Consider the following 17,429-nt stretch of genomic DNA (forward strand, 5'->3'; position numbering starts at 1 on the left):
TTAGGCTCAGTCTGGTTTTGAGTTGAACCAGGACTGGTCCATTTATCTTGTGATCAGACCACAGCGCTATTTGCACGTCACTATAATTGAATAGTTGTTTTTAACATGAATAGTGTTTAAACAGCTGTTAGGAGTGACAACCAGCCAACAACTCAGAAATTAATTAAGAATTTAATACTGGTACAGTGTAATCATCAAGCCATCATTTGGGGGGGGTGCAAACAAGCCATAAGACTATTAATTAATAATAGGTTTCTGGTAAATCTGATTTAAGTTCATTGTATAGATTATAAAATGTCAGAAAAAGCACGTACTGGAGCTTTAGGGAATGTCTGAAAATGTAAACCATAATCAGGTTGTTTCCAAGAAACCATCAAAAATTCACAAGAAGCCAAAGATTTTCAATTTTCTGTATCTTATTTTTATTTTGAAAGGAAAAATATAATCAGTGGGATGTAGAAAGCAGGAAGAATGTCATGATAGAAAACAAAAAACCTTACAAAGTACATTTGTATGCTTTAAAATATGAAGTTTCAATAAATACTTCAGTACATTTAGGCATGCGGATATATTTTCAGGATTTACATTTCGTTACAGTATAATTCATAAAACGACTCATCTTCATTATTGCACTTACGTTGTGATGGGTTCATCCTCAAACCAGTCACATGCATAAGGTCGTAAAGGTCAAAGGTCGAAACTAGTGTCATGGTTGGAATAAAAATCTACAAAGTCACAATCTGGATTTTGTTTTTTACAAATGTTTTACAAAGATGCTGAAAAAGCACGAGTATCAGAAACTGGAGAGCGGGTGAAGTCAGAGCAGGCTCACCTGCTGCTAATGAGAGAAACAGTCTGAGCCACGGCGTCGTCATGCAACGCACTCTGCGCCATGACGAAGGGCAGCTGTGACTGAATGAGCAGACTTAGACTAAATGTTTGACACCACGTCTCACATCTGCGCATCATGTTCAGGGAGCGCCTCCTCAGAGTGCCTCAAGTACTGCATATATTCACTGTGAAGTGAAATTACATGCTGACTGTTTGTTGAAGCATTTTTACAGCAATTAGACATTGACATTCCTGCTTTGTTTGTGTTTTTAAAGGAATGAGTCGCTGGTTCTTCATATTTACTGCACAGAGATGAGAGTTGCATCAAACATATTTCAGTAACTATCCTTTTAAATTGACCCATGATCCACTCAGTGCGTAGCCTCTTCATTACAGGAGTAAAGTAAGTGTGGTTTTTGAATTTCAGCTGAAGATGCATTTGACACAACTCATACATGACAGAACTGGTAAAAAAAAAAAAAAAAAAAAAATCACACGACAAACCCAAACAACTCCAGTGAGTCGGAAAAGGAATAGAAACAAGGCAGTGAAAAAGGAGAGAGAGACTCTCAGGTGAGTTAAAAACAACAAAAACAAAATAACTTCACACACTGACTTAGTCGCTGTCAGGTTTAGAGAGCACGAGGCTCCAGCCACTACTAGCAGACAAAAGAAATGACCTTAATCATCCACACCAAAGCGTCCTAAACCAAAGCTGTCTTTAAACTCAGAAGTCAAAGAGATACCGTTTACAGTCAAACAGTGTGAGTTGTTAAATAGTTGCTCTTCTGTCAATCTCAATCACTTCAACTACAACGGATGATTGCGACTGTATTAGTTCATCCATTCAATCAGCTCTCTACTTAAAAAAGTGAGAAAGTAAAAGTAGGTAACAGTCCAACACAAAGTGACCTATACTAGATTCAAGTAATCCTTTAGATTTCAACAGGTTAAGATAGATGTAGTCACAATACTGACCTGGTGTTAAGAGAAGGCAAAGTAATGTGAGTGATGGACTCCTACAGCTGATGTTTGTTCTAATATTTCCAGAGTTGCTTTCTGGAAACAGGACTTAGGCAGCAAACATATTACTCTCTATAAACTTGAACTCAGATGTTCATAAACTAGACACGTGAAGGAACAGATGTTTACTCTCCTTTCTGTATCTGATCCTGTGTTGGCTCTGTGTAAACAATTTCTGGATCAGCTTTCTCTAAAGTCTGTAAAACTGTGGCCGCCATCAGACAGTTGCGATAACGTTGGATGGATTCAGTTAATTGCTTGTAGCTACAAGCTATGACATTAAACAGTTCCTTCTTTGCCTGTATTCATTTACACTTTGGCAAATTAGCACCATTTAAACTCTAACTTGGCCACTAGCAGCTCCTCTGCAGCAGATTACTTTCATTGTAAAGTAAACATAATGTGTTCTATCGCGATCTATGTAATGTATGACTCTAAAATGTTATTTATTTATTATTAATACATTTATTCATATAGTTTTTAAATACAACAATCAAACTGCTGAATGTTTTAAATTTACCCCTAAACTCTCCCTCCTGTTATGGTTTACGTAAATTTTTAAAATTCTACCTCTGTGTGTTTCTAATTATTATTTGAGAGTCAGTCGGTGACCATGGTTTGGTCAGTACTTTCTATCGACAAAGACATTTTGATGACTGTCATGTCATGTCATGTCATCTGGTGTGGTTGTTCTTGTTTCACAACCAGCAACCAACTCTCTTAAATCTCAAATCATTCCTATGTAAATGTTCCTATGCTGCATTAAATGCAGTAAAAAAGTGGAAGGGTCTTCAGCGGAGTCTGAAGACTGAGAAATGTAGAAACAAACGCTTACATCCTAGGACAAACCCATCACAGCAAGCTACAGTACAGTAGGACTTGTAGACTAACATAATGAGAGGTTGGAGGTTGTATCCTTGCCAAAATGCCACAACAATAACAACAACAACTTTAAAAAGATCAGTGGTCCATTTTCCAAACATGCAGAAGTATGAAAAACTATTCTGAGCTGTTTTTGATATAAAAAAGGGAATCAAGGGGTTTTGTTCAGATTGCACCAAGGTACCTTCAGGTGATTTAACCCCAGCTTGTCTCCTTGACTCTTTGTTGAAGATAAAAACAAAAAAAATCCTTCGACAACACAAACTAGTTTTCCCAGTCAGTGCATGGAAGGCCTTCATCCTCAGACTCTGACTCTGGTGAAGCCTCTTTGATTCTCCTCAGAGCCTCGTGGATGCTGCGGGTCAGAGCGTCGGTCGAGTGGGGGAAGCTCTTGGCGTGCCGCTGGGTCTCTGGTCGACTCCGTACCTTTCTGAGCCGCACGCCCTGTCGGATCTGAGCCAGGATGTTGTTGCTGTCGTCGTCTGGGTCCGGAGCCAAGACCCGCAGCTCGGCCTTCCTCAGGTGGAAACTGCCTCGTTTGAGAGAAGCCAGCACCTCATCCATGGGGGAGCTCGCTGCAGAAACACACAGGGTTGTTTATCAAGGTAGAACAACCTCACTTCGACATTAAAGCATCATCTTGATCTCAGAGTCACGTTGGTGGAAGCCTTATAAAATCCGTCCTCACCTCTCCTCCACTGTGATGAGTCCAGCGAGGACGTCTTCCTCAGCTTCTTCCTCGCCGTCTGCAGCTGGCTGCTGTCAAAGAACCGAGGGGAAAATGGTAGCGATGCGGATTCGGACTCATCTTTATGGTGGCGCACTGGGGCGTCTGTGGGCTTCTCCTCCCTCCTCTCACCCTGCTGCTGGTCCTCTGAGGGGGGTGGAGGAGGAGGCGGGGGAGGTGGAGGAGGTGGTGGTGGAGGAACCAGTGAAAGGACAGATGGAGATGGCAGGGAGAGGAAGGGAGGAGAGGAGTCGAGGCTTTGCAGTTCGACGGTTGGTAAGGACACACTGTCGCAGCTGCAAGGATCAGGAATCGGAGGTGCGGAGAGCTCTGGGAGGTCGGAGATGCAGTCGGTCTGAACGCTGGCCGCCTGGGTGTTGGGCTGCTGTCCAGCTCTCCTCCGAGTCTGGCTCAGACGCAGCCGGTTGGACTTCAGAGTCACCTGACCTGGATAACGCTGTAGGGCAATGTTTAGTGAAGGCAGTGTTCAGTGAAGGTGTTGGCCGGTCTAAGTAAAGGCCAGTAAGCAGTGGGTGTCTCACCTGTTTGAGGCTGCGAAGTCTGTCCAGGGTCCTCTGCCTCTCCTGACTCACTCTGGCATTTTGATTGGCTTCATTGTCCTCATCAGCTTCTCCTGCCTTCACGGGAAACAACAAATTAGATCTGAGACATTGCTGTGGTACAAATTCATTACTGAGGTACAGTACTACAAACAGTGTGCAGCTCACACACTGATCAGGCTCAGCATGGACGCTAATGGATAGAAGCCCAACTGGAGCCGATTCCATTGTTTCATCAGTACATGAAACAACAACCTGCCCAGGAGACTGTTAGAACTAATGTTAGAGTCTCACCTGTGGCAGCGCATGCAGAGAGCTGCCGTCTGCATGGCCTCCTTCCTGCTGCTGCTGCACCTTCTGGTTGTGGTTGACAACACAGATTTCCTGTTAAAAGAAAACAAGATGTATAAAATCCAGGGTTGTCGCATCCTCAGCTGCACAGACCTCAACCAGTGCCAGTACCTTCTTGTTTTTGAGGTAGACTTTCTTGGCAGTGATGCGACCTCTGCGGGCCTCGAGCTGCCGCGTCCTCTGCTGTAGGACACTGAAATCTTCATCTCTGAGGGGGGATGGCGGCGCTGCAGGGTCTTCAATGCCCTTCATGGCATCGGGGCTCTCGAAGGCATCGTAGTAGACCACCTCATCCTGTCGTTCTGGGTCAACAGAACAGACTGATTACAACATAGATGCCCAGAGATGATTGTGCGTTTTATCTTATCACACACACACACACACACACACACACACACACACACACACACACACACACACACACACACACACACACACACACACACACACCTGTCATCTGCCTCCGTAGACTCTGCAGCTGGGCCGTGAGCAGCAGCTCCTCGCAGCGCAGCACCTCTGCCTGAATGTCATACAGCTGCAGCTGTAGCTTGTAGTACAGCGCCTCCAGCTGGTCCAGGCGCAGCATGGCATCTTCTCCACCTTGCAGACTCTGCATCTAGAAGCACAGTGGCAAAGCGGCATTGCTCACTCAGGTCAGGTCAAATGGCCTTTCACAGAGGCTGGGTGATTTTTCCCCCAACCCAACGTGACTGCGCATTTGTTTTCAACATAAATGGATCCTGTGGAAACTGAACCTGAGGCACTGTTCCTGCTCGCTTCAAGTGCCGAGCTACAGCACTGCAATTAAGACCTTTTGACTGAAGCAAACATTTGAACCCAGCAGTCGCTGCCAGTGAGTCATTTCCACTGCTGTACATCAGGATGTTATTCACTCTGTTACAGGATGTCTGAGCCATGAGGTCATTTTTCTAACATGACTATTATCTGGCTTTCCCTCCGTCTCGCTCCAATCTCTCGCTACAATCTCGTTGAGGGTTTGTGTCAAACTCACTGATTATCACAAGCTCTTGGTGTGTTTGCCTCATGTGTCATGTTTCTTTACCTCCTCCTTCAAGCCATGCTTCCTCTGCTCCAGACAGACTTCTTTGGCTCTCATCAGCTGCAGCGTTTCTTTGGACACGGCGTACTGCAGCCGCTCCATGCGCTCCACTGCTGCTGCCCACGCCGACTTGCCAAACTTCCTCTGGTCAGCTCGCATGCGCTCATACAGAGCTGCAAGACAAATATGATTGTCAGACATGAATTAAATCTCCACCATCCTAAATGTACTGGACATTTAAAAATATACAGCCCCAGGATTAAAATGATGGAAGCTGTGACTATAAATTACTTTGGTATGTGAGCATCCAGAGAGGGAGTGTTGGCGTTAATTACCTCTGTTGCAATTTGTTATGTTGCAATGCAGGGAAACAAAAGTTCAAAAGGCCACAGCAAAGACATTTTGTTCATTTTGAAGTAGAGGAAATTCCTCCTTCGTTTGTTTACCTTTCTGTGCTCGAGTTGTGGTTTCAAAGAACTTGACAGTCAGGTCCTGTATGGAGAGCACTGCAGAGTTAGCCTTCTTCTGCCACTCCTCATCCTCCCTTCTCAGGCTCTCTACGCGGCGAGGACCCAGGCGCTCCGTCTCCAAAGAGATCTGATAGGGTCACAGAGAACAGCAGGTCAAATGTACTGTACAGAGTTATTAGTCATTAGTTACCAGAAAGTATAATGTAAAATGCCTGGCACCTTTAAGATGCAAACAAGCTATGATTAATATGATATTAATAATATAATAATAACAATTATTGTTTGCATTACTGTATGTCAATGAAGGCGCAGACAACTGTCAATAGACTGTTTTTATTCTATAATAAAACAGATTTCAGATTTTACAACATGACAATAATGCAAAACAGTTTCAAACTCCACTGAAGAAATACAAGATGAAGCTTGTGGAACAATCCTCACGACGCTCAGACCGGAACATCGGTTAAAAAAAAACGCTGTGGGCAGATCTGAAGGCTGCTGTGTGTAACAGAGAGCCTAAAAATAACCCAGAACCTGGAATGATCTGCAGGAGTGGGTGAAAGTTCCCACATCTAAAATAGAAAGACTTGGTAGGAAGCCAAAATCTTTGTGTGCATTTTCTAAATTTGAATTTTGCAACAGTAACGTTTGAATGGAGGCTCCCACTGCTCCCGTGTTCACGTGTAGATGTGACTGAACTCACAGACCTGTTGTTTCACCTCGGGCACTTTACTTCACGTTATTCGTGAAAACCCAAGTTTACTGCAGTGAAGTGTAATGCCATGAAGTTACAGCAGATGGTGGTAACGGTGAGTAGTGACCAACCATGTCTGTGCATGTTTATTGACGCTAACCCAGTGTCCTACTGGGCTGGAAAAAAACGATCTGATGACAATCAAAGGCTCGATTTTATATTACACCACTCGACATCCCGTCTGCCCGAGTTCATTTCATTGCAGCTCATCGGCTCGTGTCAGTCCATGTGAAAACAGTGAGTTATAGGGGAAAGCTGTGCCACGTGGAGCCCTGCGCTGGGTGGGAACTGAGAAACACAATCCCCAGGAACAGAATGTACACAAGCTTTAAAGTGAACTCCCACAGTGGGCCTCATGCACATACACTCACATACATTAATATCTCTATGTCGAACACATGTGCGTAGGGGCACAGAAATAAACAGCACCACGGCAATTACCAGTCAACCTCAAGGACCTTGATTTATGTCAGTCAGCATATTCAGGCTTTCAGTGTGTCTGCACGTGAGGCACGAGAACGGGGAGTGGTTCTGGGGTGAAAGTGGGGGGCGAGGGATTACGTCAGAGAGCACAGAGACAGCCTGACAGAAGCAAGTATCTTGAGGAAAAAGAGCAGCCTACAGATAAAGACAGTAAAAGTTCAACCTTCTCAGAGCCATGAGCTCACACTTGAAGCGCTGCACCTACATGCAAAGGGACCCAGAACCTAGCACCTACACAACAACAAATGGCCGAGTGAGACCTGGTGACTCTCACACCACCTCCAGCACTTCAGATGTTTGAAAGGACCCATTGTCCCATGCATTGATTGCCTGGTTGTCATTTGTTAGACTGGTTTTATGGAGACTAAACAGCATCTACATACAGTTCACTACAGGATAAATGTATTCGGAGCCTTTCACCTTTAACACGTCATTTGTTAGTGACAGTGAGAGTACACTTGAAACCATTTGAACGTGGCAGATCGGGGTCAGCTGCATCCTGTTTACTCTAATAATCACTAACCTGTATTTTGACTAGACTGACTGAACATTGTTTAGGAAGACACACACCTGTGCATTTTGAGCAACAATGTTTGGACCAAAAGCCTAAAGCACTCTCAGTCAACAGCTGAGCTACATCCTTAGCCTGTCCTTTTTACCACCCTCTTTAAACAGTGGGGGAGATTTAACACGTCATTTGCTTTAGCAGCTGCTCATGACAACACGCAGACTTGCCGAAAATAGAGGGAATGTCAGTTTGTGTGGTGAAGTGCTGGGATGACGACACTGATGTGGTCATGGCGGCGCTTATCTCATTTGGTTAAAATAGCAGGTAATGGCTTTTTGCAACTGATAGCAGACCATTTCACACAATCAGGCAGCTGTGGGGGAGGATTGTCCAAAACACCAGGTTATTCTACAAGGCTAGTGATTTGAAGGTACTGAACAACACAGGCAAATTAGCATTAAAGTAAATCCTTTGCTGCAATAAAGGCCAAAGGAATGAGCATAGATCCTGTGGTATTATTAGGTTGACATCTGCAGGTGAACACAGCAGCTGTTACAGAGGCACCACCTTGACAACAACAGCGTAATGGAGTCACTATGAAGCTGTAACTGGATCTTTGTTACAAAAACTATCTCTGACAAATAAACCCCATTCTTAATTCATGGATAACCTCTGACCCTTCAGGCAACTGGACACCTCACTGCCTGACTCCGTTATGCAACAGAGACATCCCACAGCGAACCAGCCATTGCTTTAGACTCATGAATGGACTAGATAGAACTTGCAGAAAAGATGGAACTACACAAAAAAATCTATTTATGAATATAAGAAAATCTGCAACTACTACTACTACTAGTTTCTAAGGAGGATAATGTGAAGCTTTCAGTGGTTTTAAATGTTTAGAGTTAACAAATATTCCTAAGAACTATGTTTAGGGACAACAGTCCCTAAACTCAACTCAACTTTTAACCTCACTAACCTTCTGAATATTTTCCTGTACATTTATTTTACTGTTTACTGGCTAAGGTCAACATGATTAGACCTTTATATCCATATTATAGCTCTAAGCTCAGGTTACAACAACCTCGCAGGTGCCACTGTGAGATTAAGTCAAAATCGTCAGTGACATAAAGCAGGATGCAAACTGTATGCAAATGACAGACCTGTGTGACCCTGCCTCGCTTCCTTCCCAAAACACACACCTCCACAGTCCCCTGACTCATGAGTCTGAGAGCAACCCGCCACCTCTGCAGGCATCAAGCATCATTTGCATGCCACTTTGTGTTCAGCCGTTGCGTGGCCCTGAGGGAAGCAGGTGGTAGAACTGGAAACTTTGGCCTGTGCAGAGTTCAGATTCTCAGGAAAATCAATCCAAAAAATCATTTTTCTTTAAGTGACACAACAATCACCTTTAGACCCTCTGGTGTGTTTTCATACAGATTTTTGCAAACACTAATCATATTATTTGCAGAGGAACTGGAGGAACTGTGGGTTAATCCATTTACAGTAGAAAATACATACAGTATTAACAACAAGAGAGTTCAGGCTGTAACAATTCTGTCGATCCACAGCCTTGTTTGGTTTGTTGGGGGTTGGGGCCCCTCAGATACAGATGACCTAAACTCTGTACTCATTGCAGCACGCCCGAAAGCAGCTGACACACTGCTCACACCCTTTCAGATAAAAACCTTCTTAACGTGAAGCCAACGTAAGTATCCTTCAATTGTTGGGTTAACTGTGCTTTGAGGGCTTGTTGACAAAACTTAATATAATCTATCACCAGGCTTATCCTTCAGGAAGAATATGCTATAAACATTTTGTGATTCAATGAAATGTCTAAATTTAGTTCAGCACCCACCCAAGAACACAAATATGATCATAAACACACCCACACTGTCACTTGCTGGATAGTGACACGATGCTGGAGCAGTAAGCTAGACAAGGAATGTAGTCCTTACAACACAACACAACACAACACAACACAACACAACACAACACAGAGACTGTCTGAGACAAAGGTAGGGGCAGCACAAATCCATTAAAGACACAACATCATGCTAGCCCTGGTTTCACAGTCCAGTTTGACGCAGACTAACGAGACACACACAAAGTTGTGCTTGTGCTGTTTCTCAGCAGTGGATAAGACTGTTATTTTTGCTGCTGCTTTATCTTTGCCACTAGCACACTTTCCTCTCTGCTACACGTTTCTGGTTTCAACTCCACCTCACAGAAACAATCAACTGTCAACTCAGAGCTTGTGTGGAATGGAATGGACACACCTGCGTGCTGTACATTCTTGTTTTATAAAAGGTCAACTCTCCAATCACTTGCCAGATAAATGTCTCACTCATCAATAAGATAACCATTAACAGGAGCAGCATAGTGGAGGAAAGTGTCAGGTTCCTGCAGGTTGCATCAGTACCAACATTCCTTCCTTCTACTATAATTCAGTCACATGTGACACATACAGGCCTGATAATCTACTACAATAATAAAAACATGTTTCTAACAGTGACTGTTGAGACCTTTTGAGTTCAACAAGTCCTTCACTTCTCCCTGTAAGAAAAAGTGAATATTTTTTGTTGGGTTGCTAAAGAACTTTACAACATGGAGGTGTAACTGTGACCCACTGACCTCTCCAGCCATGTTGTATTTTCATCTGCTAATATGAAGCATCCAATAAAGACAGACAAACAAACACTACTGTATACAAAGATGGAGTGGAAGACAACAGCGCTGAGGCTGCAGAACTACCGAGTGGTTTAGTGACTGCTGTAATAATACTCACGCTAGTTGATAATCTGCTCTGGGTGGGGAAAAAGCCTCTCTGGCTGATCCTCTGCCCTCCACAGCCCCCTGATGCAACGCTACAGCGTAACACAGATTGGCTGCTACCCCACCACCATCATCACATGTAGTCTCTGCAACTAATGCTAAGGTCATTACAACGGACTTAGGAGGGAAGGCTCAGTGGAGGATATTGCCATGGTTTAGGGCTGGTTTCCCAGCTCCAACCTTAGCTTTTAAAACCACAAAAAACACATAAATTGTAGTTTTGTTCAGAGCTAGTCTGACAAAGTCCGCCAGCACAGACTAGTTACTAGATACTATCCTACTACATTGAGGTGTATACCTACCTAAACCCTACTGAAGCAGATGGCATGAATGTGTATTACCTTAATCTGCTGTCTACGCAGCATTGCCAGCTCCCTCATGTCCCTGAAAGGTTGAAGCAGGTAGTGGTACAGCTGAGTTGTTGCCTCCAGCATCTCTCCATACGCCTCGTCCTCCTCTGGGTACACCTGCAGCAGATCCACCATACTGTCCATGGCTTTGTGCTTGTCCAACACCTGGGGCCAAACAGAGAGGGGAAATGAAGCTGAAAAACTGGAGCAATCAGAATCCACAGGACACTGGAGTTACACACATTTTGTTATAATCACTTAAAAACACTGAAGTGTACAACTTCTTATTTTAAAAAAACACCAAGATTACAAAGCAGATTTCAACATGTTGGAACTAATTCTGACTAATTCACAACTAAAAAGAAACAAAAGCTCTTTCAACGTTGAAAGGAAACAGGCCTGTTTTATAGTGCAGGCGTTTTGAGGTGCAGGCACAGCGGTGTGTGGTCACGAAGGATACCGTAAGCTGCATTGCCTGAAAGTAACACAATGGGAATAAATCGGTCCTGTTGCTGATTCATACCATATGTCCAGCTATCCACAGACCGTTCATTGTTCCTAAGATAAACACTATCAAAACAGCTATTGTACACACAAATATTCCTCTCACAACTCTCAGAAACCAGCAGCTCCAATTCATAGACAACAAAAAGCTCCTTCACTTCGCTTTCTGGTGATATTGAAATGTACCACCATCCAGTCTCCATCTACAGCTACAGATATGAATAGAGGGTCCTAGGCTGCTTTCCCAGAGCCCTCCACGTTGGAGACTGGGGTAGACACTACATGATTCAGATCGAACACTGCTGCTACTGTTTACCTTGGGTCTGTATCTCCCTGGTAACCAGTGGCCACCCTTACTCCCTGCCTCCGCAGCCCCTGCTGGGCTGGAATGCCCCTGGCCTCAAATGAGCTAACTAGGTACCAATTTAACTTACAATCACCAAAACTAAAATTAAGACTTACACAACTCTACTGTATATTACAATAAACAAATAAATGACAGACATTAGATGTTGATAGATTAGATGTTTCTTTTATCATGTAATTTTAAGCTAGCACTAATTTCATATTCAATAAAGCATTCTAATTTCCTGTTTACAATAAATTTACATAGTTAAAGCTGCATGTATGGGTCAGTCTATTTAAAGCAAGAAGCCAGACAGCCTTTGACTGTTGAGCTGCTGAGCCTGCACTTCAAAGGCTACTTGTCTTAATTAAAGCCTAATCATTTAAATACCCTTACAAACAAAAGGTCAAAAAATTGGATAGATCACCATGGTTTCTCCTTATTATAAATTATAACAAATTGAATACTTTTGAATCTGAATTAACAAGGGTTTGTGTAATATTACTCTTTACTTTCCATCTTACATATGTGCAAGTTGTCATTAAAGAATGAAAGTTCCTCTGCTAAATTTAGTTGTTGAGTTTGCTTAAAGCACTCCAATGTGCACTGAGTACATAATTAGAAGATATTCTGAGTGATATACTGCTTCAGTATAACCGCTCCAGCCCTATCATCACTCTTCTGTTGGAGTACTTCTTTAATGAGGTATCTCATAGAAGGAACACGTCTCAAATCTAAACTGAGCAGACACTGCAATAAAAAGCTCTTTTCAAACTCACTTAAGTCATAAAATTATTATAAAAAGAACATCACCTTCTTTCAAATAATCCTCCTGCCCACCCACAGAAGACTCACAGATGCCATCTTTAACTTAGTTTTCATATGCAACAGATATAGGATCATAAAATATTCATGAAGGCTACATGACAATCTGTTGATCTACAAATCAAGTGTTTGGCTCAAACACAGGAAAACAAAACAGACTGGCAGCACATGCCTTTGTTTATGCAGTGTATGCAGCAGTGAGTAAGTGTAACACACGTAAAACTACCTACATTGCACAGCGAAAATCACTTAACGTAAACAAATAAAGCTACAACACTGGTTCACTATGATATAGTACGACAGGCTGATGCTGGAGCTGCACCTGTCAAGAAAACTCACCTTGACACACACAACCTGTGGGCACATGTAGGTACCAAACATGGAGCAGGCGTGAGAAAATGAATACACGCAATAAGGAAATCTAAGGTGATCCAGCACAGACAGACAGGAAAATAAATTATAACGTGTGTAAGCAGAACAAACACAGGTTTAGCCTAACCTTTAACAAAAACACATTCACGGAAACTTTTAAAAACATTTTAAGCTTGCTTTGTTTTAGTTACACTATCAACGTTAAAACCATGCACCATAATAGCGAAACTCCCAAATCCTACCCAGATTACTCTAAACAGGGAAGCTGAGTCCAAATGGCTGCTTTTTAAAAGAGTAAATATTCCACTTTTATCTGTGTTAGATTTTTCCAATCTTAGAAGAAAATAAGCCATTTAAAGAAGCCACCTCTAAGCAACCTCACTGGACTTTATCCAAGTTTCCTCTATGATATTAAACTGAGTATCTGTAGCTTTTAATCAGATGGATGCACAGCTGCATTTCTGCAGAGGAGAGAATGATCAATGGAGAAAAACAAATGTCTGTAAGCAGCATTTACAGTAGTCACCTGGCTTATGTTATAGCATGAGGCCTACTTTCATCATACTATTCAACGTTGAATTTGTGCTGCATGCAATTTACATTATCAACATCAGAGAATAACAAGAACACATTTTAAAGACATTAGCATGAAGCCATTGGCTTGCAGTGTGTCAGGTTTACAGTAGACAAGCTGCCTGAGTAAAAACAGATCACAGATAAGAAAAAAACAAAGTCTCTGGTCAGTGAGTGACAAAAGCACATCCTGTATCTGAGTGTTTACCACTAATCAGTTATGTTGCCTAATGGCCATGGCAGCGCTTCTCCAGCTGTTGCTTACACATGACACAACCACACATTTTAAGTTGACATAACAGTAAAGGATCATATCAGATCTCATTTAAGTTTAACAAGAGTAAAATGTGAGAGCTATTTTCCTCTACCATCTAAACGCCGACTAGACTAGACCCCTTTGAGAGCTGGGGTCAGGTCAGCACTCTGTTTGTTTTATTGCCCTCAGTCCGGGTTAATCAAGAATGAACTTAGTGACCAGGAAAAGTGGACCAAGTGCAATTTACTGATCATGCCGTGCCGTAAATTTTACTTCTGTTGTTGTCTGCACTAACTCTGCACAGAATCATTTCTAGACTTTTGAGACTTTAGTTTATGGAACTATTAAACTGTTTTTCAATATTATGTATTTCTAAATTCATACATTTACAGATATGAAATACAAATATGTGAAAAACTAAAAAAAAAAAAAATCACATTTTCACAATGTTCTCTGATCATTTACACTACTAATTAATCTGCTGATTGCATTCTGGATGCATATTTGTAAACTGTTTAAATAATTAATTAATTTATTGGAACATTGGAAAATGTCCATGAGTAATTTCCACAGTGAAAGCTCACAGCTACAAGTTGCCTGTGATATACAACCAGCAGTCCTGAGCACCCAGTTCAAAAGGGTGCAAGAAAGAAACAACGTACTTCTTTGAGAAGACCTATACAAGAAAGCTTTATGACATGGACCGGCCACTTTAATAGGCCAGACTATAATAGGCCAAAGATATTATCATTGCATACCACCTATGTAATGAGATGCAAATGCATACAAGTGCTTTGTCAAATACTGTTCCCTAATAAAAACCTGGCTGTCTTGTAATGGAATCCATCACATTTTACAAGGGGACCTACTGTAACAAACTCTCAATGTTTAAATAAGTGAGACATTATGTCATTACAATAATTTCCTTCCTTGTTGGGCCAAGCCTTTGACCAGCTGTTTTTGCTTTGTGTCAGTCAGCTGAAGCAAAGTCTTTTCCAGGTTTTTTTTGTCTGCTGTTGAACCCAGTGATCATGATTAAGTTTAACTTACCTTTTCTATTATTATGTGTAGTTCTTAAGAGGAGTAGAATAGGAGTCATCACTGATGTTTTCATTAACCACTTGAATAATAATATACTGCTTGTGTGCTTGTTGAATAAATGTACTGTATGTCTGGACTAACACTGAAACAATCTGTGTGGTGACACATCCTTTCTGTAACTCCACCTCTAATTGTTCGTCTGCGTTTCTGTGTAACACCCCTCACACTGCTCCACCAACGGCAGAGGGATGTTTGGACGAACCAGATCATATTACAGGCCTGGAAACGTGCAGTAACAGATGGTAGATCGCAGGGGGACAAAGAGAGAGGAGGGGAAACCGACCATGAGGCACAATTATTCCCAGAAAATGACATATTATGTGGGGCCGGTCTCCGGGTTTTGTTTAGTTATGGTAAATCTAAAAGGCAAAGTATGAAACACATCAGTTAATAATTAATGAATGCTCAAGTATGGGTAGCATTTTGTGACTCCTCCTGTGTTTTAATTGTGCCTTTTTGCATCTGAGCCACATATAAATTTACTATCATATATAACAAATACCAACAATCACACTTCAGAAGCGTGGTTTAGCATTTTTGTCTTATCTAAATCTACAACAATAACAACTCTAACAAACTAGATGCTAACTTGAACTAGATGAGCAGCAAACTACTTGATGGCTTGACAAACAGTCAAAGTACTTTCCAAAACAGTAAAGCCACCTTTGTGTTGAAAGATAAAACACAGGGACATTTTGATGGGTTTCAACGTGTTTTGGTATTTTCTTTAGGGAACAATCGCATCTTTCATCCACTCCAATTAAGGGGGATCTCTCACTCACCTCTTGCATGCGTCTTCTGGCTCGCTCCAGCGCATCTTCGTAGCCTTTCTGCCGCAGCTCGCTCAGGCTCTCGTAGTACTCCTCCACGTCGTCGCTCTCGGAGAAAAGCACCTGCGAGAGGATCTTCCAGCCGCAGGTGTCCAGGGCATGGCCGAGGTACACCTGTAGCTGGTAGCACAGGGCGTCCGTCTCCCGCTGCGACACGCCGGGCCCACCGAACAGGACCGTCCACACCCCCGACTGCTCCTCCGGGAAGGAGGGCAGGCACGGCTCTAAGTCGGAGTTGACGGCGCAGAGCTGGAGGTGAGCTGCCCTCAGGTCCTGAAAGGAGAAGAGCCCGGCCCAGCTGAAGTCCTCGCGGCCGCCGGCGACGTTTTCGCCGTCCCCCGGGTCTGCGTCGTCCGGAGAGAGCAGCACGTCCACGGGGTCCAGGATCTCTATGTCCATCACTTTGGGTGTCACAATATCCCACGACTCTAACGTGGGACTTAAAGACTCCGATATATGTGAACCACCGACTTGATGAGCCTTATTTTCCCCGCCGGCCGTTTTTGCTGTGGGTTTTCCTTTGGGGACGGAGTGTGGTCTAACTTTACCCGCTGGGCAGACTCCATCTTTCCTCGTCGAGACCAGGCTTTTTGCGTGTTTTTCTGCCACGGAGGCACCGGGGACGGGGAGCGTAGCCGCGGCGCTAGCGTTACAGTCGAGCAGCGGGTCCAGAAAAGTAGTCCGTCTCTGCACGGTTCTGTTGTGGCAGGTTATGGCGAACTTTCCCTCGATGTCGTTCCAGGCCACGATGAAAACAAATTTGTGCCTCTCCTTCTCATCGAAGATTTTAGGTCGGACGGACACCCACCCGCACTCCAGGTTATCCTCCATGGTGAATGACATTTCATCCAGCCAGTAAAAAATAAGAAGATTAACGTATCTAGCTGGGAAATCTCCTCGCGAGTCGAGACTAGAGGCTACTGCTAACTTAGCTAGCTGCCGTCAAACGGCTAAAAAAGTAGCGTCAAACGTGGCGCAGCGCGAGCGAACGAGCGACCAAAATAAAAAAAAGGTGAAACAAAGGATGTCCAGCTTTGTTTACCCGCTGCCAGTTGTGAGCGAGCGGGCGAAAGCGCAGCTCACGTCGTTATCGCCTCGAACGGCTCAGACGTGGATAAGTTCATCGGACGCATCGGCGTAACCGAAGAGGTGACCTCGGCTTCATTTTGGGGCAGACACCGTGGTTGTCATGACACCTGGCTGCTCACCTGCCCCGGACGCTCGCGCGGACTGTGTTGCTCTTTGTCCCCGCTGCCAGACAATGCGGTCGCGCGGCTCGGCTCTCGGCGTCACGTGTGAGCTTGTGTTTACAAGCAGCGGAGGTGCGTGCGTGTCTGTCAAATCCGGGGAGGGATTTAACCGCTGCACCCTTCCCCCTCCAAGTGCTGCCTTCGAGGACAAGGATGGAAATTGTACAAACAAACGCAGTTTAAAAGCGGTCATAAAATAAATGCCAAAGTTTGCTACGTTTAAATGCAAATTCTTGGTAGCTGCTTTGACATAACGTTAGTCTGTGTATTTGTTAAAATACTGACATGGGGTTATGTGTATGGCATAGGGTTAATTCAAAAATAATTTCTATTTTATTAGTTTATATCCTACATGGTTTATATCCAAACATGCAATAGTAATCAAATATTGATTGAATGAAGAGTCAGTTCACCTTTTTCATGTTTTTTTTTGTTTTCGTACATTTGCCATACTCGTTCATAAATCTCTTTCGAACCCCATCTGTTGATATAAAATCATGTTTCATATAAGTTTACATCATTTTACAATACTGTAATC

General features: G+C 43.2%; 1 protein-coding gene across 1 annotated transcript; it reads right to left on the reverse strand.

Annotated features, from left to right (window-relative positions):
- Positions 1-398: 398 nt before the first annotated feature.
- jmy (junction mediating and regulatory protein, p53 cofactor) lies at positions 399-16,996 on the reverse strand. Its single transcript, XM_029168705.3, has 10 exons — positions 15,594-16,996; positions 10,826-10,999; positions 5,881-6,031; positions 5,438-5,607; positions 4,825-4,990; positions 4,486-4,676; positions 4,318-4,407; positions 4,006-4,101; positions 3,425-3,920; positions 399-3,311 (listed from the first exon to the last, which is right to left on the reverse strand). The coding sequence occupies exons 1-10, from the start codon at positions 16,482-16,484 to the stop codon at positions 3,001-3,003; spliced, it is 2,736 nt and encodes a 911-aa protein (XP_029024538.1). The 5' UTR covers positions 16,485-16,996; the 3' UTR covers positions 399-3,000.
- Positions 16,997-17,429: the final 433 nt, after the last annotated feature.

This window comes from Betta splendens, chromosome 12 (genome assembly GCF_900634795.4).
Source record: "Betta splendens chromosome 12, fBetSpl5.4, whole genome shotgun sequence".
Taxonomy (NCBI): Eukaryota; Metazoa; Chordata; class Actinopteri; order Anabantiformes; family Osphronemidae; genus Betta; species Betta splendens.

Excerpts from the sequence above, each read along its gene's own strand:
- jmy (XM_029168705.3), bottom strand. The coding sequence starts at position 16,484 with ATGTCATTCACCATGGAGGATAACCTGGAGTGCGGGTGGGTGTCCGTC. Across the intron at positions 4,991-5,437 it reads AGCATGGCTTGAAGGAGGAG|ATGCAGAGTCTGCAAGGTGG; the intron begins GTAAAGAAACAT and ends CTGTGCTTCTAG. Across the intron at positions 4,102-4,317 it reads CTCTGCATGCGCTGCCACAG|GCAGGAGAAGCTGATGAGGA; the intron begins GTGAGACTCTAA and ends TTTCCCGTGAAG.